Source organism: Archocentrus centrarchus, chromosome 21 (assembly GCF_007364275.1).
Source record: "Archocentrus centrarchus isolate MPI-CPG fArcCen1 chromosome 21, fArcCen1, whole genome shotgun sequence".
Lineage (NCBI taxonomy): Eukaryota > Metazoa > Chordata > Actinopteri > Cichliformes > Cichlidae > Archocentrus > Archocentrus centrarchus.
In genome coordinates, this window is record NC_044366.1 from 19069689 (window position 1) to 19092471 (window position 22783).

The 22783-nt window shown below is 42.3% G+C and overlaps 1 protein-coding gene across 1 annotated transcript in view; it reads right to left on the minus strand.

Annotated features, from left to right (window-relative positions):
• LOC115800438 (FERM, ARHGEF and pleckstrin domain-containing protein 1-like) overlaps nt 1-22783 on the minus strand; it is a 54482-nt gene that overhangs the window by 3036 nt on the left and 28663 nt on the right. Inside the window, exons 3-24 of the mRNA XM_030757800.1 lie at nt 20125-20229; nt 19988-20030; nt 19726-19804; nt 18901-18998; nt 18289-18403; nt 14496-14643; nt 14200-14295; nt 13957-14120; nt 13754-13822; nt 13572-13665; nt 12327-12534; nt 7743-7930; nt 7440-7529; nt 5615-5748; nt 4417-4498; nt 4093-4330; nt 3874-4004; nt 3706-3774; nt 3205-3294; nt 2834-2916; nt 2396-2508; nt 2040-2203 (exon numbers count right to left, since the gene is read on the minus strand). Of these exons, the coding sequence (XP_030613660.1) occupies nt 2040-2203; nt 2396-2508; nt 2834-2916; nt 3205-3294; nt 3706-3774; nt 3874-4004; nt 4093-4330; nt 4417-4498; nt 5615-5748; nt 7440-7529; nt 7743-7930; nt 12327-12534; nt 13572-13665; nt 13754-13822; nt 13957-14120; nt 14200-14295; nt 14496-14643; nt 18289-18403; nt 18901-18998; nt 19726-19804; nt 19988-20030; nt 20125-20229 (2601 nt within the window). The remainder of the gene's footprint in view (nt 1-2039; nt 2204-2395; nt 2509-2833; nt 2917-3204; nt 3295-3705; nt 3775-3873; nt 4005-4092; nt 4331-4416; nt 4499-5614; nt 5749-7439; nt 7530-7742; nt 7931-12326; nt 12535-13571; nt 13666-13753; nt 13823-13956; nt 14121-14199; nt 14296-14495; nt 14644-18288; nt 18404-18900; nt 18999-19725; nt 19805-19987; nt 20031-20124; nt 20230-22783) is intronic.

Here is a 22783-nt window from a genome sequence, read left to right on the forward strand (position 1 = left end):
TGGTCCCACTGCAATACCTTACAGTTAATTAAAGTGTTTAATCATGGTGCTCCTGCCATCAGTTTCATTATGTCAGTATGAGTTATTGCTAAAACTTTAATTCCACTCTTCTCTATAAATTTTGCTTCCTGTGATACAGTTCAAATAAAACATAAACACAGGGCCTCTCCTGTCTGCCTGGCTCCTTTACCTCTAGACTCCTGCAGGATTCACTAAAGGAGAGGCTCTGAACACGGTACCAGCAGATAACAGACAGAGGCACTGGTCCCTGGCCACTCGGGGGCCCCACCGGGGGGGTCTTATTCTCACTGACTGGACTAGGCTCCTCTACCACGGAGGAATGCACAGACGTATGGAGGAAAGAAAGAGAGAGACAGGGAGGGAGAAAAAACAGACAGGGAGGGAAGGAGGGACAGAAACACAGAGACTGAGTAGGTGAAACACAGGCATGCAGTGGCAGGGGTTAACACTCAGGCCGGCGGTGTGTCCAGGCAAGGCTGTGAAGAGGACATTGTTACAACTACAGAGGAAGAGCAGAACTAGATCAGGACACAGCTGGGTTGTAGGAAGGCTACATCCCAAAACAGGATCCGTTCTGTTAATGCAAATGAGGACATTTAGCACATCTACGTACTGCTCTCTCTCTATTTATAGACGGTCAGAGATTTTAAGTGCCAGAAAGAGAGAAAAAAGGACAAAACAACCCAGGAAAGCCACAGTTTGGAGTTTAGGTTACGACATCACATTGGCTACTACTGCCAAAGGAGGGAAAGGTGAGAACAGTAACCTCCCTGAAGCTGTAAATAAATTAAACAGAAACCTAATCAGTATTTCATGTAAAAATAATTCAATCTATAAAAAAGTCCCCATGCCCAAAAAGGAGCAGATCAGTTTAAAAGCACCATGTGGAGAATCTGTTGACTAGTAGCAGTACAGTGGAGCCATGTTTTCAGAAACACTGGTTCAGGTTGTTTGCTTTCATGCAAATGCATGTACACGGGTAGCGTCACAGCCTGTCACTGGTTTTACACTATTCCACCGACACATAGATGTTTGCAGTAACTTAGCACAACTTAAAACATTTTAATGCAGCTGTAATCCATAATTTTATAGTAAATGTATCAAATAACTGCTGCTCACATTGATGAAATTCTAACCCCAACAGCCAAATGTTGCAGCAGAAATCAAGACTCATCAGACCAACATTTTTCACACTGTCCAATTTTGGTAACTCTGTATGAATTGTAGCCTCAGATGATAGAAGTAACACCCTTTGTGGGCTTCTGCTGCCGTAGCTCATCTGTTTCAAGGTTTGACATGCAGTGTGTTCAGAGATGCTCTTCTGCATCTCTTGGTTGTATTTGAGTTACTGTTGCCTTCCTATCAGTTAGAAGCAGCCTGGCCATTTTCCTCCGACCTCTGACATCAACAAGGAATTTTCACCCAGAGAACTAATGCTCATTGGATATTTTCTCTTTTTTGGGGCCATTTTCTGTAAACCCTAGAGATGGTTATGAGGGGAAAAAACCCAGCATTAAAGAGCAGTGATGGGGAATGTGGAAGGAAATTGAGTCATTGACCAAGATTATTAGCTCTCAAGTACACAGACAATGCCTTCTGGCAAGTGACACCAAACTTCTGTTTGTCACAGTGCACCTTTAAACAGACTGGCCCACTCGTTCACGTTTCCTATTGCAAGAGCAAACAGATTTTGTTTTCATTATTTGATTCCAATCAGATTTGACTCATTCCTGATTTCATAATAAGCGTTGTGACATTTTAGTCTGGGAAAAAAAGTGAGCCCTAGAAATCATGCTCTTTAATGTAAAGTTTTCAAAAGAACGTGAAATTATTCATTAATTAATCTCCAGTTGAATTACTAGTTAATAAGAAATAACTAATGTGTTGGTAAAGCAAAGGAGGATACTGTTCCCACTGAGAGATCATCAAAGTGAATTCAGATACAGCACACACTCAGAAACAGAGAAAGAAAACAGCGGGGCAAAAGGAGGGGGGCAGGTCTGAAGTTTGGCCGATACCTCCACAGCTATGCTAAAGTCCACCATGGACACACTGGTGTTCCTGTGCCAGCACACGTGCACCATGGTGTTACCACGGTGAGGGGTGGGCTTCTCCAGGGACGTGTGGGGAGCTGTCATGTCGTCCTCGGACTCTGCCTCCATCGAGGAGTCCTCCGGGCATTCTGGGAAAGTCAGGAGGTTGTTACTGCTAGACAATGAGCAGGATGGTGAAGGGTGGGGAGAGGTGCTAAAACACAGACAGCGTCAGACCTTTCAAAAATCAGCACGTATCTGGGATTTCACTCGGTGCGTCTCTTTTCTGACATTTGCTGTTTTGTTTTCATATTCACCCGCATGGTTTTGTGCTAACTTACTATTGTCTGTCAGGCTGCTGGTCAGCAGCTCAGATGAAGGCCCGTTGCTGGTTTTTGCCATTTCTATCGCCACCTTTAGGTCCTCCATCCACTTCTCCATCTCTACCAAAGAACTGGAGAGAAAAGAACAGAAATGGATAGAGTGCTGAACAAAACAAGCGCAAAGCCGCAGCAGGGTGGGCCTGGTGGTCAGAAATAGTCCGGTTAGTCCCGCCAAATTTTCCCTTTAAACAACAGCAAGACATGAACCATGTTTATTGATGCAAAGTGAATCAGCAAAATGTTTAAGGGCAAGAAAAGTATGAGAGTGTACTGAACTCACATTGTTGTTGACTGTACATTTTATGAATGCTTGTATTTGTTATCTTATTTGTATTTGTAAAAGAAAAAAAAAATTGGCACTTTATGTTCAAGGTGTCTATGTGTTGGCAATCTTACCTTGCTGCCACTACTACGGACTGTCGTTGTCCAACCAGTGTGAAGGCATGAGGTACACCCCACTCATCCTCACTCTCTCTGATCTGGAAGAAGAACACAGAGACACAGAAAAGACATTAGAGAGCAGCAGTATCTAGGACAGCAAGGACCAAAATAGACAGAAAAGGAGAGAAGGTGGGAGGGTGGATGAAAAGGAAGTGAGAGAGAAGTGTGTGTGTGGCTGTCCTGAAAATATGTATGTGACTGTGTGTGTGTGTTAGAGTGGGGGCAGATGTTAAATGAGCTGTTTGAAGCAGCTTGTTTCCAGTAATGACAAACTGGTGACAGCCGCTCCAATGCTCTGTGTTCATCTGAGAGACAACGGCACTTACTGTCATGCCATGGAGCAGCAGCTGCCCGTGCACTTTGAACTGATTGGTGGCCGTCATCCCTCGACTTGTGTATAAAATGACGTCATTAAACTATTGCAAGAGAGGCAGAGAAGGGGGAAAGAATGAGTATGCCTGTTGTTAAAATTCCTGCAGCAAGAAACATATAATTAAAAGAAGTAAGAAGACATTAACAGCTCAGTGGCATTAAAAAAACCACAAAATAATTAATACTGACATGCTTAACTGTCCTTACCACATGCATACTTCTTTCCACGTTCATGCAACCGAATCAAATATTCGTGTATAACACTAAGACCATCAAAGTTCAAAGCAACATGTGTTATGTTTCCCTTTGAGAACCCTTGTGGCTGCACTAAATCTGCCAACACCATCTGAGTAATGCATAGCTGGGCAGGATGAAAGCACGATTATCATTTCTACTGAGATCAGTCAGCTAAATAATTTGATTAGTGATGTGAGGTGAAGAAAGTGGGACGTTACCAGGAAAAACATTCGCTGCTGTAGGCCTTTCCCAGACAGTTTACTGAGGCAGCCTAACCTGATGAACTCCTGAGGAAAGAAAACCATGCACCATTTGTCATAAAATAGAAAATGAGGAAAGTTGGACAAACATATTTAAAACGTCTCTCCTGTTCCTTTCAAACGCACCCGACCAGGAACAACGAGATTGTCGACGCCAATCAAATCCTTCTTCAGCTCCAGAAGTTTCTGGACATTCTCCATCTTGATTAGGCTTCCCTGAAGCTGATCCACCACCTCGGATACATCAGCCAGAGCAGCTACAGACCAGCCACAGGTAAGACATCATTAGCGATGCACTGTTACACCAAAACACTTAAATATGCTTCTGTGAACTCGGTATAGCACCTCTGCAGTCCCTGAAGTCCACATGAGTAGCTGGGTAATGTTTGCAGAGACGCTCCAGGATCTGCTTGTAGTGAATGAGGCGGTGCAGAGGCCGCAGAATGAAGACATTAAGGGGGACATAACAGACTTTTTGCAGCTCAAAGTCTCTGCAGAGAGTCTCCAACCTTCGGGACGCCTTGCACGCCTTCTCAAGCTCCAGCAGGATTTCAGACTGCTTGTTCAGATTTGCTGTCAGGGGCTACGGGTAGGATTTGTTATACATGAGCAGTCACGGTTTTCTCTAATTAAACATGTGTAGAAGTTTTACACAGAGTCACACCTCACCTTCAAACCCTGAAGGTTCTTCAACAGGACGTCTCCAATGCGCTGGTAGTCTCCTTTAATGTGTGCATTAGAGCGTCCTTCCCTTAAAAGAGAAAGACAGCAGCAGTTTTTAGCAGTTCTGAAAATGCATTTTATTAACCTTTTTCTATAACCCTTTCGGGTAATTTGCTAAATATTCCTGCGTATTTATGCGTGTTTGCCGCTCTGTTCATGTGTAAATTTGTATTTGGTTTCTTTTTATTTATTTATTTTGCTGTGTAAAGCATTTTGTAATATCTGCCTCACTTTGAGCTACATGAATAAATATTATTGTTGTTGCTATGGATAGTGGATGAACTGGTTAAGCTACATGAAAGCACTTTAATCTCACTGATTAATCAGCTTCACTGTATGCAAGAAAAATTCCAATGAAGTTGGAATAGGCACTTTAAACTTTAAGATACACCAGCAGGTGTCTCCCTTGAGCATCAGATTCCCCATGCAGGACTCATGAGGAATGGGACTGCCATTACTGGACTTGTTCAGACTAGTTATTAATTTAATATTAACTTTTTTAGCAGTGGATTTAGGGGAAAAACCTCATTCTGTAAAATATGCCCTCTTAAGATAGGTGGCTTTCTAATCATGTTCTCAACAACAAAGGTCCATATCTACTACAATATTTGAATATGCAAAGCTGCAAAAAAAAGACACATGTAGGGCTGGGTAATTTGCATATGCATTTGAATGTGGTTCTTATCAGCAGAGTAAAGCACGATATCACTTTCTGCTTTAATTTGGAGCTCTAACAAGTGTGACTAGATACCGGAGACTTTGAAATAAAAATAACTGATTGCAGTTAATGGCCATAAATTTTAACAGCTTGACGGGCTTTATGCTTTCACTTTCTCCATGTCTGTGGGAAATTCGGTGTGCACTAGATGCACAATCATCAGAAGCTCAATCATTAAGGAGATTAGACGGCATACACCCACAAGCAAGAAAGGCCGGCTGTGGTGCAGCATGACTGTTGCCATGGAGATTGTTGCTCCTTGGGTCATCTAAAGGGTCAGGGTCACCCTCTTGGGCTACAGTAGATGCCAGCAGAACTCATTAAAAATGGGGAGGAAGTTGTTTTAAATTCGACCATAACCACCGACATACCACTGGGCTTGTTCCTGACCCTGCGGGGAATATCGGGATGTGAAATGAGTCTTACCACAGTGCCAGTCTCTGCTCCACCTCCCTGAGAAAACCCGTGTGGAACTTGTGCAGAGGCTCAAAGGCGGAGAAGACTGCATCCTTCAGGGAGTCCGGAGTTGCCTCATCTTGTCCCACAGCACTCTGGAAAGACTGGCATCACAGATACATGCGTACAGTGATCTTTCAAGCCATTTAACAAGAGAAGTATAGTTTATGCATAAAAGGATCAGTTCACCTCAAAATCACAAAGGCCACTGTGTCACTGTGCAGATGAAAGCGTGCATCTACCCATGTCAAGCAGATGAAAAAACATGTATATTTTATTTTGAAGAGAACTTTCCTTTGAAGATAAAGCTACAAAATACATAAATATAACCCAAGATAATCTTTCTAGCAAAGTAAGGAACCACTTTGAAAACAGAAGTGGTCATGAGCTGTAGTTCTTCAGGCTTTGTTCAAAGTTTTTCTTTGGACATTGGCTGCTTTTTCACTAATTTTCAGTCCAGTGCTTGTACCTTTTCAGAGGAATGCTATTTTATGTTAGTAAGTACATTATTGGAGCAGTGTGGGATCATATTGACAGAGAACAGAACAAAAGGCCGCCAACAGCCAAAGAAGAGCTTTGAATTCCTGAAGACCACTTAAAGAAATGACAAGAAAGCTTGCCCAAGAGTTTAGGTTGTGTTGAAGCATAAAGGCGGTCATACCAAATATTCATTTTCAAGATTCTTAGGATTGTACAATCTCTGTTTTTGCCTTTTATACTGTATTTCCATGTATGTTTGAATGTGTTTCAATAAATCCCTGCACCCATTTCACATTTTCCTTGCAAAATATAACAATGTGAGGAGTAACTCAAGACTTTTCCAGGGTACTGTATAATACCAAGGGTGAGCAAGTGATCTACAGTGATTTTTGCTGAGAAGAAGAGATAAAGTGACCATGTAATGAATAGCCTTGTAACTCCTTTCAAATCCCTTAATTAGCTGAGGATGAATAGAAGAATCAATAGGCAGCCATTCTTAACGCTGTATGTTTCATTAAGTGAGAGTGAAACCAAATGCTCCATGTTTTGTGTTTGCGAACAGCGAACAGAAAACAGCTTTATTTAGCTGACGTGATGGGAAAGGGAAGCGGGTTTTAGGAAAAGCGAGTGCTGGAGACGAAGCGCCAGCTGTTGCTCAGATGACTTCACCCTTAACAGCAACGGCACTAACCGGCGTACGAGAAGGGAAGGAGTTAGAGAAACGACACACATACACATACAGCCGGAAAAAAAAAAAAAAAAAAAATCAGGGCACAAGCCCACCCAAAATATTTATGAGATGTGTGAAAGGCTTCTCTGAAAACTGCAAGACAAGAAAAGCTGCAGCTTTCAAAGCTGCCAGTGTAAAAGGAGAGCCGACTCAAACAACGGCAATGCTTCAGTCCAAGCCTCATAAGAACATCCTCCTTGATTGCATTTGAAGGAGCAGTGCTGCACATTTAATATCCTGTTTGTACCCAGCAATGAAATCTACAGGAGCAGGCTGAAACAGTGAGTCATAGGCAGAGAGAACATGAAGCTAAATCCATCTATCTCTTTAAACACAAACACAGTTTAGTATTCACAGCCTTGAACGAGAGAGATAAATGCATTTCAGAGAACGAGCGTGGGGAATGAATAAAAAATGAAATCGCATTCTGCCAAAATATTCCTGTGTCACTGCCCGACTCTATGTTTTGGCGGGCGCTCTGTGATGGAGCAGCTAACCGGAATAATCAATGTTTTCTCCCCAGAGGACAGGCGCAGGAGAAAACACACTGAAGAGCATCATGCAGGCGAGTGACTTGACTCTTACCACGGTCACCACCTCCAGGTCCTTCACATACGTCCGTTCTGTGGTCAGCAGCTCCTTGGCGATGAAGTACGCTCGATCTGTTGGAAACCTCTGCAACACAACAGTGGGTGCATGAACAACTCAGTGACAGGACAAGGAGCGAGTTTGGTGCCTCATCAGCTGCACCCCTGTCTAACCCAGTAACTGTACAACAAATTCATTCCAGGACAGATAATCTAGGTCCACTACTATATTCAGCAGCAACTTTATAAAAACAAACTGATACAACAAGGCAACATATTGAAGTGGCTCTTGGTCACAAACCTTCCTTCGAACCTCGTCTTCATCATCAGTGCGAACACTGCAGGCATCGTTGAGCAACGGGCTGGTGAGCGGGGAAGGCAGTCGGCCATCGGGACTGTGACCGCACAGCTCCAGCGACTTCTGACCGTTGACCATCCCGTGGGAGTGTCCAGAGGATGCAGACAGGTGAGGACTGTTAGAAACCACACCTGCATGAAACCACACAGTGACCGTAATAAGATGAGAAAATGATGCATGACGACACAAAGCAGACCTGTGAGCATTTGCACAAATTAAATAAAACTAATAGTTTAGATGATCAAAATGTTTTTTTTTTTAAGCAAATGTTTCAGATGCTATTCACACTTTCCAGCTTCTCAAACATGAGGTTTCGTTGCTTTTCTCTCTGTTAGGTTATTATAAAGCTTTCAATCTTTTTTAGACTGCTCGACTGATGAAACGGCACATTAGGAACAACTTGAAGTGTGTGAAAAATGAAGACATTTTTCACTATGTTCTGACAGTTGTTGAACACACAACTGATAAATCGGGAACGCAATCAGCAGATTATTTGATAGTGAAAACAATCGTTCTGCTCTACAGAAATGTCAACTTCGTCAGATGCTGTGGTGACATTTTGCTACTAATTAAACTCTCCAGCATTCAATTCATTATCCAGCATCGCAATCTTTACCTAAAAGAAGACTTTACGAGCTAAACCAAACTATTTTAATCATTTCTATATGCTGCCTGACCCGTAATCAGCCTTCTTCTGCCGCACAATGAAACACACTGAGGTGTAGCTAAGAGGTCTGCCCAGAGAAAATGAAGTCAGCCGTGACTCACTCAACAGTCCAGACAGTGCTAGCAGTTTTTATACAACGTCAACCAATACACAAGCTGAGACAAATACTGCAGAGTGGTCAAGATGAACAGCTTACTTAGCGTCATCTGTTCTGACAGCATTCACTCAGCTTACTTACTATGTTTTAGCAGCAACTTGCCCACCTCTCTCTGCCGACTTCTGGCGTGTTGGCACAGACACAACAGCAATTACACAAACACAGAGCAGTGCAGCTGGTGGCTGCAGTTCGCTCAATGCACAAGAACAACTGAGGGAAGGAGTGACTCAGGCACACACACACACACACACACACACACATCTAGAGGAATGCTACAAATGAGATGCAGAGTGGGAAAAATTCTAACTTCTACAAGGGGGAACAGACTCTAGAAAATACAGCAATTGCTAAGGTTTAAAAAGGCAGATTTGGAAAAATCTTATTTTATTGTCTTTATTGACTCTGCTGAACACACAGTTAGTTCAAAATTGTGAGAAAAGCGGCACAGAAAGGCCCAGTGAGCATCTACAAGAACACTGTGAGTGAATGAATAGAAGACAGACAGAAGAAAGATGTAGAAAAAGTGTGAATTCATGCGTTCATGCTTCCCTATAATAATAAATAGTGTTATGAACAGTTTAGTAAACAGCTTTCTGTTCTCATTCTGTTACTGCCGAGCCAGAAAACGTCTAAATGACAAATTGGTTAATTAGGAAATTCACATTATTTATTACATAAATACAAATCAATTTCACATTAGATTTAACTTATCAGGTAACACAGTAAAAAATACTGTACATTTATACTCTTTTAAAATGAGTTTGTTGTGATTTCCAAGACTTGCTATCTAATTTAACACCACATTCTCCAAATTTCACTATATTATAAAATACTGAAATTACAGTAATAGCACAGTACAGTACAGTACAGTACATACAGTAGAGTACATGCAGAGAGCAGCCAGAGCAGAACAGCAGGATGTGAGCCATAGCACAGTCCTGGTTTATCACAGCATGCATTGCAAACAAACCATCAAGGACACCAGTGGGTGAGAACACACACACAAGCCTGGCCCACGGAGCAGGGACTTTGAGTTGATGCAAATATTAATGCAATAACTCCAGAGGGCTTTGTGTTCAAGAGAAGACTCCCGAATGCTACAGTGATCCAGTAACTCCCAAATCAATATTATCCCAACACTATCCCTTAAATTTCAGTGCTAATGTTGATTTATTATTGAATTCAGTAGGTACTGACAGAAGTGTAAAGCCACCAAATCTCACTTCGGATATACTTCTTAATGTCAGCGCTAAAAATCTCTGGGTGCACCGCTGAATCAGCTGACATGATAGATGAGCAAAGACACTGTGCGTTTTGATGTGCTGCCCTTAAACTGCCATTCACACATACAGTGCACACACACATTCACCGATACTAAAACCTGCTTCTGTTTCCCTGCCTATTCCCAAGCTCCTACAACCTCGTTATCTGGATCACTGCAGAAAAGGGAACCCACCACACATTGTGAGTTACAGAAAAGGTAGACATGCGTTCAGTGTTGGAAAAGAAAACAGACAGGATGCAACACTTTCATGCTGACATTCACGGACAGAGAAAAAGAAAGAAATGACACAGAAATGTAAAATAAAGCTCAACAGTTTCTTATACAGAATAAACAGAGATAAACATAAAGACAGAGGTGCAAAAAAAACAAGCAAAAAAAAAAAAGGGACTGAAAATAAAAGTGCAGTGCCGTTTTTGTTAAGAAGACTGCAGCTTGGTGAGACCAAATTACTGCCAGAGATACTTGAACACAAGTCAAGAGCAGACTGGGAAAATCAACAGTGGACATAAAAGCCACAAACTGTTGTGGGGTGACTGAACTATACCACTGCGACAGGGTTATGTTTAACCCTGTCAGACAAAGACACTGCTAATCCTTTGGAGCTACTCCTCACATCAATAAGTGATGCCATAACTCACTCTGGTCTACTTATTCCCTACTCCTAAAACATTTGAGAATAAAACGTGACAGATAAATCATAAAGTTTGCTTCAAGTTATTAGAGTAGTGGGTACTGCATATAGATTAGTTTCAAATCCAACATCAGCATCACTTCAGACTGAACTTCTCACAACAGTGCTGCATTAACACTCAATAAAAAGTAAATGTATCACAATTACTGTCTAAATGATACACCAGCAGACCCCAGAAAAGATTAGTACCAAGCACAAAGTGTCTTATGCAGAAATCATTAAAAAAATTTAACCAACTTTAAATACTTAGATTTGTCTACGGACAATTATGGAACAAAATGTGGATTTCCCCACAGGGAGTTATAAGGCATCATCTGACTAAAGAATAAAATCTACAACATTATGATCAGCCTCATGTTTCAAACTGACTGAAATTCCCTGTAGTCGCTGTAGCTTTTAATTAGTAGCCTGTGAGTGTGAAATCCTTAAAAGGCACGCGTGTATGTCCAAACGGACATGTTAATATAATTAAAGAACAGGGAGGCCGAACATTAAAGCCCCTCCATGAAATAAGCAAGAAAACCCTGAACAGATGCATTCTGTTATGCACAGGCAACCCTCTTATAATCCAAGAAAGACTATCCTTTAAAAGTGCTTCTACTGGTTCTGTGCTTCAATGTGACCACTATGAACTCGGGAGTGTGTAGATTTGAATAGTTTCCTGCTTACATTATGACCCAGACCAACAAACCCCTCTAACTCTCAGTCGCAGATGGTTTAAATGTTTTTGCACACTTAACAGCTGAATATTTGTCCGATATCCTCATCGCTGAAGGCATGGGAAGCATCCTCACCTGCCTCCTCATCCAACTGGAGGCTGCCAAAGGAAAACGTGTTTCTGGGTATGGGGGAATTAGAATTAGTCTCTACTGGATTACCAAACATCAAGGGGCTGCTGCAGTTGCCCCTATTGTTTTCCATCTCAGACTCACTGGACTCTGAACCGCTTGTGTTCAGGCCATCGTTCATTTGAACTGCTCCATACTGCGTGACACCAGTTGATCCTAATTTTTTTTGTCCCAAATTGGCCCGGGACCTGCCTGGTGCTGTGAGCCCATTGGCCACCATGCGGCGCTCAAGAGCAGCCATGCGCTCAGCCCTTGAGAGGACAGGATGTGATTCTTGCCCGGCAGAGGACATCCCTTGGACCGCGTCTGTGTCAAAATGGTGATGGGCTTTGTGGAGTTTTTGTGAGCGTGGCGATCGGCCCATGATGGGAGAGCATCTGCCATCGTTAAAGTTAAGCAGAGAGGAACTGTAGCCGTTCTGGTCAATGCGACTGAGGGAAGGTGCATGATGGAGAGCGTCAATCACAGGGCTGGCAGTGACACTCCTTGAACCCATCATTTGGGAAAATGTCACAGGGCTGTTGCTCTGCCGCTCTCGGGCACCTATCTCCCCAATAGCACCATAAACAGGACTTTGGTCGGCTTTTTTGCATGACTGCTTGGGAGACTGGTCTCGCTCATGGCTCATAGTGAATGATGCTCTAGAAGAAGAAGGAGATTCCCTATACTCCATCCTACCCAGAAAGTGCTCCTGTTGAGCCTGCAGAGCCCCATTTATCTCTCCAGAGCCAGACCCCCGGCAGAGCATGCCCTGTTCCCTATAGCTGTGATCTGACATACTAGCCTGGTGCCTGCCCAAGTAATATTGAGCATTCATATCACTGCAGTCAATGTATGGAACGGAGAAGCTGCTGCCTTTAGCAGCCCTAGATGCTGGACCTGTATTCAGATGTTCTGGGTGGGTCTGTCGTGTTGGGCTCCTTGTCTCCTCTGTCCTGGATACGGACCCCGTTCTCTCTTCATGGCCATTTCTCTGGTGCAAGGGGCTCATCCTCACCCGTGAAGCTGATGGGTCTTCTGCACTCACCAGGACCGACTCCTTCCAATGACGCCGAGGAGAATCAGTTCTGTCCCCGGGAACACCACTCTGTCAGTACGAGACAGAAACATAGGGTTAAAGAATTTAAAGAGCACATTTTATTCATTGTATTCATTACTGCTAACTGAAGGGAAGGATTTTTTTTTTATAACAAATTCTGCCTGACTTGAAAATACCCTGCAGAGTTCTCGACTGACTGTGGAGTACCCCTGTGGCTTTGTTTCGCTGAGCAGGCTGGCATCTTCTATGCACATATACGTGCACAAGGATAACACAATACACACCAACATGAAGTGTCTTAGTAAAGCGTTGGGCTACCATGTGTCACCAGAACAGCCTCAATGCTCTTGATTAATGATACTCAAAGTCTCTGGAACTGTACTGGAGAGATGACTATTCTTCCAAAAGATGCTCTTTCATTTGGTGCTATGATGACAATGTTGGGAAAGAGCTGTATAACATGGGTGCTTCTTAGGGCATAACCTAGTCTCAAGGTGAGGAGATCAAGGGACCAGGTCTAGGTATGGTGGCCCTTAGTATACATCACATGCTTGCACATCTGTGAAGGAACTATCAATGCCAAACAAGATATGCAAGTTTTGGGGGATATATATATACTGCTATCCAGGGAAGGATTTGTTTATCAGTGTCAGACCACATTCTGTGTGTATTACAAGAGCATGACTCATCATGTCATTTTGTACATTAGGAAACCAAAAAATACAATAAAGGAGGGCCCGAAATGTTGAGTAGGTGAAATCCAGTGTTAAGCATGAGTGGGAATTGATTTGGCTCCCAAAATTACAACAACTGAACTCCCATGTTTCATAAGAAGAGACAATACAGCACAGCGCTAAACATGCTCATCTAGAGTATTGTGAAATATTTTGTACATCATTTAATTCATTTTTATATCGTGAAGAGTTTTAAAAAAGGAAACACCTGGTGAAAAACCAATGTAAGTATATGTTCATAAGGAGACAACAAGGAGGTGTTCTTTGGGTAAGTAAAAAAACAAAACAGTGACCTCACTAAAATTCACAACACGTGCTGAATGCAGCTAACTCTCCACTTAAAAAACTCACGTCTGTTGGCACTTCATGGTGGCTTGGAGAAGGCAATGGTGACAGGCGACTGTTGTGTTGGGCCCGACTGTTGTACTGAACCCGACTGTGTTTTCTGGCAGACAGGATATTAAAGGTCAGTGTCATAAACTGTAAGCAGCCACGCCTATACCAAATAATTCAAACAAATCTCCAGCCTTTACCTTTCAAATGGGATCTTTTTAAACTCAGACTCTCTCACATATTCAATCACCTGCTTCTGAGTTCGACCACTGCGGAGATAAGTACAAGACAGGTAATAATGAGATATTGTGCAAGAGCCTTAGTAGACTGTTAAGTGATGGGTAGAAACCTCTGTGTTCTCGCAGTCCTGATAGGTAGAGGAAATTTGTGATGCAAATGCTACCTGAATCTGAAGGAGGAGCCTCGTGAGAAGAGTACAGGCTTGGGCTTGGGCTTAGGTTCTTCAAATAGGCGGAAGAAGGCGTGATATTCAACACAGATCTTCCAGAAGACTTTGCAGCAGTCCCTGCTCGGCATTAGAAACTCCAGAGTGTCCTGATACGAACTCTGGGAGACACATCAAGACATTAAGACACAGCATCAACCAGTGAGCTGAAGGGTTTCATTATCTTATAATGGCACTTACATTTAGATCTGGCCTCAGCTTAATGAGGAAACGTTTTCTCTTGAAGCTCAGTTTTCGAACTTTAGACCAGTTGAAGGCATTAATCTTTGTGTGTCCCTGAAGTGATGAAAAACAGAATTCAATGAAGTGAACTAAGAAACACCAGTGAGGAAGTGAACGTGTTTGAGGAAGTGACTAAAGATTTTGTCTTTGGTCACTTCCTCAAACATGTTCACATGTGTGCCATGCAGATGACATGTTGGCACACACAAAGCTTTTAATATGTTTGGGGTGACTTTCCCTGATTTTGGACTAACCTGGAAGACCAGGACACCTGTGTGCGCCACAGACAGGCTTAACTTTGTTCCCTCACGATCCTTGGCAGGGTGGAGCCGAATCCCGTACATCTCCAGCCTGCGCGCCACTTCTAGCAAGCGGTAGTCTGATTCTGCTGGTGTTTGACCTCTATGGTATAAAACAAAACAGTTTAAGTTATATTTTATATTGTGTTTAATGGAAAGAGATCTCAGGACAAAACAAAAAGACCAATATCATTAATAAACTAATAATAATAACATGTACTGTCTGTTCTTCTCTGTCACAAACCTCAACTATTGTCAACAAACAATGACACTGCAGTTCTGGAGCCCTGCATTCATATATTCTTTCTCTCCTGCTGTTGTCTTTTTTTGGTAGGTAGTACTAACAGTTGCAAACTGGGAACACAAAACATCCTGTTTTGGAGCAGCTCTGACCCAGTCACCTCGCCATCAACATTTGGCCCTTGCTGGTAAAAATTCCTCATCCTTTAGCTTGGGTATTTTTTTGGTTCTGACTATATATACTGCTCCAAAAAAATTAAAGGAACACTTTGAAAATACATCAGATCTCAATGGAAAAAAAAAATCATGTTGATATCTACACTGATAAGGACTGGGTAATGTGTTAGGAACAAAAGGATACAACATTGTTTGATGGAAATGAAAATGATCAACCTACAGAGGGCTGAATTCAAAGACATCCCAAAAATCAAAGTAAAAAAATTATGCAGCAGGTTAGTCCATTTTGCCGAAATTTCATTGTAGCAATTCAAAATGGTACTCAGTAGTTTGTATGGCCCCCATGTGCTTGTATGCATGCCTGACAATGTAGGGTCATGCTCCTAATGAGACAATGGATGGTGTCCTGGGGGATCTCCTCCCAGATCTGGACCGGGGTATCATCGACATGCAGTGTCGGATGAAACGAACCATAATGTCCCAGAGGTGTTCTATTGGATTTAGGTCATGCGAGCGTGGGTGGGGGGCAGCCAATGGTATCAATGGCTTCATCCTCCAGGCACTGCCTGCATACTATTGCCACATGAGGCCGGGCATTTTTGCGCACCAGGAGGAACCCAGGACCCACTGCACCAGCGTAGGGTCTGACAATGGGTCCAAGGATTTCATCTTGATACCTAATGGCAGTCAAGGTGCTGTTGCCAAGCCTGTAGAGGTGTGTGTATCCCTCCATTGATATGTCTCCCCAGACCATCACTGACCTACCACCAAACGGATGATGCTGAATGGAGAACGTTATACTGCCTGTTGCTGAACACAAGAAGCATAACATTCTCCACAACTTTTCAGACCCTTTTACGTCTGCCACCTGTGCTCAGGGTGAACCTGCTGTCATCTGTGAAAAGCACATGGCGCCAGTGGTGGATCTACCAATTTTGGTATTCTATGGCAAATGCCAATTGGGGTCCATGGTGATGGGCAGTGAGCACAGGGACCACTAAAGGACGTCAGGTCCTCAGGCCACCCACATGAAGCCTGTTTCTGATTGTGTGGTCAGAGACATTCACACCAGTGGCCTGCCGGAGCTCATTTTATAGGGCTCTGGCAGTGCTCATCCTGTTCCTTCTGGGTTAAGGGCCTTCTACAGCCCTGTCCAGAGTAACTGCCAGTCTCCTGGAATCTCTGTGCTCTTGAGACAAACCTCCAGGATGGCACCTGTGCAACCTTTGTAGGGTCCAGGTATTGCCTCATGCTACCAGCAGTGACACTGACCCCCTAGCTAAATACAAAACTAGTCAAAAAACATAAAAAAAAGATAAGGAGTGAAAAAATGTCAGTGGCCTTCACCTGTAAAACCATTCCTGTTTTGGGGGTTGTCCCATTGTTGCCCGTCTAGTGCACCTGTTGATAATTTCACTAACACCGAAGCAGTTGAAACTGATTAACCCACTCTGCTACTTAACTGATCAGATCAATATCCCAGAAGTTTAACTGACTTGATGCTATACTCTGATTAAAAATTGATCCTTTAATTTTTTTGCATAGTGTATATAAAAGATGGATATAATCACTGTAAACAAATCACTGGTTTGTAGAGACCAGTTATTAAGCTTAGAGTTTAACATTTAGGATACTGGCATCTTGTTTTTTTTTTTTTTAAGACAATGATAAAATCAAGGGGTGAAATCAGAGAACACTGTGAAGATAAAATATCATAGCAATGTGTCTAGAAGTTAGCCAGGCTCTAAAACAAACCCTGCTTTTTGTCCATTTTATTCTAAATATCTAAATATGCCATGTCCATGAACTCACAAGGAAAATGTTTATTGATGCATCAAGTGAGAAGTAGCTTCATTTTCTCAAAGACTCCTCCCCAACTGGACATCCTTTTTGCAAAGCATGCAGGTTAAAGGCAGTTTGGATTATTTCCATACTTTTTAAAACTAGAGGCAACATTCACCTTTTATATGCAGACCATGTTTCCAACACATCAAGTTTTCACTAAGATATTTTTTTATTAAACAAATAGAATGGATGCATAGTGTAGTGGTTAACACATTTGCCTAACTAGTGAAAAGATCCTCAGTTTAATCCCGGGAAGAGACACAAAAATCCCTTTGACATTGGGTGGGAAGGATGTAAAAAATCTGTCAAATCAAACATGTGGAGTTTTATACACAGGAACACCAACTTTAAAATCTAAATTATTAATTGTTACCTTAGAAAATGTTTTCTAGATGTTTTTGTAAATTATTGTTAGAGTAGGAAAGGTAAATTAAAACAAAAGTAAATCTTATTTCCATGGTGTGGGCCTAGCTAATTAAAGTGGAATCCAAGTTTCTCAAGCTTATCTGAGTTTCTGGAGGAGTGGTATGAGGTTTGGGAGGGTCTGAAAATGCTAACTAACCTTCCTATTTCTTATCAGTGGATAAGCCTTCCTGTTTCCTGTGTGTGGTAATTAATAAGTGATTTAACCCTACATGGCACCCAGCCAGAAGTACTGCAGTTATCAACTAAGAAGGACTTATGGTGGAAAAAAGAGCAAGTTAAAGGGAGCAGTCTGCTGTAATAGAGCTCCTTTCATGTTGCTGCAGCCACCCACTGCATGCCCATCTCTGGCATGACACCCTGTAATGCGGAGGTGAGACAAGTGTTTGCAAAGCCTTGGCACGTATTCAAACCGATGCACTGATGGGAGAATTTTGAGGAACATGTGAGGACATTTGGAAAGTTTCCAGTAACATATTCCCAGAACAGCACTCCCTAAACAAGTGGCAGTTACAAAAGAAAAGTGAGAAAAAGAAGTTCAATAACCAGCTTCACTTCTCACAACCTCCTGCATTAGACACCTCAGAGTAGTCTGACAAAACACATTTTCAACCTACTGAACCAGCCGACAGCAGCCGTGTGAGTCATGCAGGAGTGTTGAAGGAGGATTTCAGATCTGTTTTTGGAGCAAAGTAGCCTTTTTGTTGACGGAGCAGAAGACAAACTTATCCACTTCTGGCCAGAAGCTCTAAAACGTACAAAGACCGCCTTTTCAAAGCTGATGTATAATAAAATACACAGCTCTCTGAGAAAGGACCCTTTCATTCAATGGCTGCTTTCCTGAATGTGCCACCTCTATAATAAAAGTTCCCAGTGGGACACGCATGAGGTCTGAAACAACATTTCCTGTTGACGGGTTGAAAGAATAATTTGAGTTCAGCCATGCCTTCAGTGACCGTATGAACAGAGTTAAACAGAAACTATGACTGGAACTAAGGAATTGCCTTATTTTCAAACTGTGCACCCCACACAGCCTTGAATCAAGATGCCAACAGCAACTCACATATTCTTTGAGTGAAACTCCATGATTTTGTCAATGAGGGGCATTTGATCTGGGATGTAGTTGTTGTTGAGGAGATGTGACCGGCACTGGCTCTCCTCAAAGTCCCCAATCTCAGCTTAAGGAAGAGAAGAAAGGGAAAAAAGAAGGATAAAAATGAATAAGGATAGATGACAAATCAACTGAAAAATAATTAATGAAAAAGTAAATATAGGATACTTAAAGAAGACCTTAAGAGGAATTTATTTCCTTCTTTGGTGTTTTATTGATACAAAACACTTTGATCACTACTGTATGACAGATTGTGGGTGACAAATGTCCAGCTGTGAAAATGCTCAGCATTTCCTGGTGTTGCACCCTGATGTTTGACTGCTCTGTAGCTCAGCTTTGCAAGGTTATGTACAGGCCTCAAACTAAAAGGTATCCACTGTAATACGCAGATAATCAATTTGCAGTGGTGTGTCAGGACTAGATTATTTTTTTTATTATGTCCTTATATGTAAAACCTTAGAATTGACACTGGGTGTACGTTATTTTTTTTACCATGACTGTATCTCATCTGTCAATGCTTTGTTATCCTGAGCTTAATGAGGAAACAGTTCCTCTGTTCCTTACATTGTATAATGTAGGAGACCATCAGAGCGGCACTGCTGTCATTGCATGTCAGACGTCCACAGGAAAGGTCCTGTTTGATCTGGAGGGCAAACAGGTACCTGGCCAAACACAAACAACATTCACATTATACAACAGGAGGGGTGTGTGTGTGTGTGTGTGTGTGTGTGTGTGTGTGTGTGTGTGTGTGTGTGTGTGTGTGTGTGTGTGTTGGTTTCGACCGCTGGAATTCTGGACCAGCTCAGTATCAAGTCTCCTGCTGAATTCAAACATGACAACCAAAACAATAATGAAAATTTCTAACCAAATACAAAGCATCTTTAAGTTACACGGACTGTCTCTGAACCAGAGTCAGCTGGCCCGACAGTACATTTTAAATTCTGAAATGAATAAGCTGGGTGAAGTTATTTATTGGAAATTTCCTGAACCCTGTGTGTCAGTGCTGCTTCTCCTGGATGGAGTCCAGGACAGAAACAAATATAGTCCTGATTAAAGGCATAATAATATCTTTAAAAAAAAATTAAAATTTAGAGTTAACACCTAATTTCAGAACCAGCCAATCAAGGTGCAGTTCATATCCACTGTCCTTCAGTTTCTGATTTAGGCATTTAGTAATGGCAGAACATGTTATGGCAAGTCACAAAAATCAATAAACAACCATGACAAATAATCATGATGTCAATATTGAGCATCTCCAAACTTTTGACTGGTACTGTATATGTGTGTACACACACACACACAAATGCACATTTCATTGCCAAGTAAAAGACATGCATGCTGTGGGGATAAAGAGAGTTACATTGAATCATTAAATAGAGAAGAGCTCACCTTGTCAGCTCCTCCAGTAGCTGGGCGTGGTCTGGGGGAAAGAACTTCACAGAAAACCTCAGGATTGTGTGCTTCGGCCCTGTGTAACAACACAAAAAGATCTGCTATTGGACTTTGAAGCTGCATCAAATGCACAGAAGAGTAGCTCTTTCAAGTGAGATATATTTCTCACAGGTTTGATGGGTTTCTCCAGACAAACAATGAAACAGCCACTGAGAGAGATTTCTTGAAAGAATCTGGATCAGTGTTTTGAGGCACTTACGTCTGAGCTGCTTGATAATGGGCTTGATATGGTCTAACCAAACCTGTGAAAGAAGAACTCTGTCAATAAGGAGATGTTTGGAGGTAAAGCAAAGTTACACATTTAACAGAGCTTCCATTTTACTCTCATTCGCTCACCATCATCTTTTGATGGTTCTGAAACTCCAAGCCAAAGTAGTCACCCTCAATGAGATTCATGTGGGAGCACACAAGGTCAAACAGCACCTTGCCTGAGGCTTTTTGCTGTGAACAAAAGGACAAGAAAAAGAACTCGAGTTAGTTTAACACTGCAACAGTAGCTATTTCTGTTTTAAAGTCAACTTTTGTCCTCAGCATTGCAGTCAAAGGACACTCTGGTATTTTATATGCTTACATATATAAACAGCCAGCCAAACGTCTGTGCAGACTGACACAAAAGAGCACTCAGGCTCAAAAGAGCTCTGCTTTGTTGACCTGTCAATCCCCAAGCAAGTGACTGTTACCCAAGTTGATGATCACTTTTTCTGACTAAATTCCTCTGCCAGGCTTCCTCCTTCTATTCTTGCTTTCACAGGCTCAGTTGGTCACAAAACCCTTTCCTCCCTGCTGGAGCTAGAGGGGAGGCAAGAGCTCGTCTTTGATCTGTGTTTTCAGTGTCATTGCTGTCAGTGATGATGGCTCAGCAGCCTTTGAGGTTGATACAGTATCAGAGTCTCCCCGACCACCGCTGTCCGCGCTCGCAGCACACACAAACACTTTGAACAATGACCAAGCTACACACATACTGCCTGGCAATGCGACAACACACAAGCCTAAGAAATCCACCGCATCTTTGGAGGGGAAACTTTCCCATGTAAGGTCAAATTAAAGTCAGGGATTTCCACTGAACCACTTTTGTTGCAGGCACCCTGAGGAGACAGAGCTCTGTCAGGCACACACAGCAGGAGGATTTCTGCCTGGCTGCTTCCTCGTGACTGCTTTGCACCAGAGCGGAGCATGTCCCAACTACAGCATGTGAGTGTTTGTAGTAGCAGTTCCCCTTGGTTTGGATAATGATCCAGGGATGTCTCTGGGTATCTTTCAAGGAACCAGTTTCTCCACTACTTTTTACATAAAAGGAGTGTGACTCACAGAGGCGCATCACATGAATTCCCTTCATACAGCTGAACTCTATTAAAGGGTTTCACCCGCCTTTAAATCTGTCTAATGTTTCACAGAGAAAGAATGACACAGCCTGTGTTCCTGTTAATGCTTAAAGAATGAAAACTTAAGCTCCGCTGGCTTAGTGAAAGGGTTTACACTTTCGCAACAAAATCCAAAGTCTTCTCCAAACAAGTGCCCACCCACAACATCAGCCACTCCCCTGTGTGTCTGTCCGTCCTGCGCAGCACTACTGTTTTTAGTCAGGCAGTGCAGAGGGTGTCCTCTGCCACCATATGGAAACCAGTTTTTTCCATATGGTGACACAGCTGATGAAGGAGGCAACAAGAAGGCTGGAGGGAAAGAGCTTCAGCCCTTCTCTCTCCCACACGCACACACATATTACACCCTAAAAGAGGCAAATGAGCTCCTGAATAAATTCTGTCTGTCTCATGTTTTCTGAACAAATGTGCTCTGTGGAGGCTCCAGGAACACGTACAGCAGACAAACTGACTTGGATGCAATGGGAAGGTTGAAGAGTGTTTCTGTCTCTCTGGAGCACTCTCATATCCAGCCTAATAAATCTGCTGTTGGGGTAAAAATGACCACGAGCCAAGCAGAGATGGGTAAGGCCGAGGCTGATTAAAGCTTGACAGTGCTTGATTAAATGCAGCTGCTGCAGACTGGCGTTGCAGCGCTGCCATTTGACACCGCTGCAGCCGGCACAATAATAAGGCCGCTGTTAATGATGCACAAGACTCAAAGATGACAGCTGTAATGGCGCAGGCACTTGGAAGACACTTAGTAAATCAGTACTCACTCTAGAGTCTCTAAAGCCTAATTGCAGCTATGTATTAATGAAACCTGGCAAAACTGTATTTGCCAGTTTATTAAATAAACCTGTCTATAACTAATATACCTTAATACAATATACATGTAATAAATCCTCATAGGATATAACCTTTTTTTCTTTTTTTTTTTGTTTAAGAAAGGTGCAAATTCACCTTTACAATTAGTCTGGATGCTGAAATTGCTGATTAATTATTCTGTGTTATGCTGGCAGGTGTTTGCAATATTTACTAACCTTGTTGACAGAGCGGGAAAGACTTTACAGAAAATTAGAAAACAATACAGTATGATGCCACACAGTTCAACACCCCCACAAACCTTAACCTCCATAATACTACTATACTACTATAATAGCCTCCACTTGTTTGATTATGGAACCTGTAGGCAGGGATTTGCTCCTTTTTAGCCACAAAAGAGCTACATAGATATTCCATGATGAGCTGTAAGTGTTAATATTGCAAAGTGGAAGCATTTAGGAACCACAGTAACTCAGCCACAAAGTGTTCAAAAGTCGCCAACGCTCTGCTGACTCAATAATTGCAGAGTTCCAAACCTCCTCTGGCATTAACATCAGTACAAAAACTGCACTGGGAGCTTCGTCGTATGGGTTTCCAAGGAAGCAGCATCTGCTTGCGAGCCTAGTATGGGCAAATCTCATAAACTCATATTTTATTTGTAATAGAACATACTAAAGTGTTTAACCTGAGAAAATGTATCATTTTACTACTACTGAAACCACATGATTTCTGATTCATTCACAGCAGATTCTGACCTCTCATTACAGGAAAATTTCAAGTGTCACAAATAAAATAAATGATAGCTCTGTTCA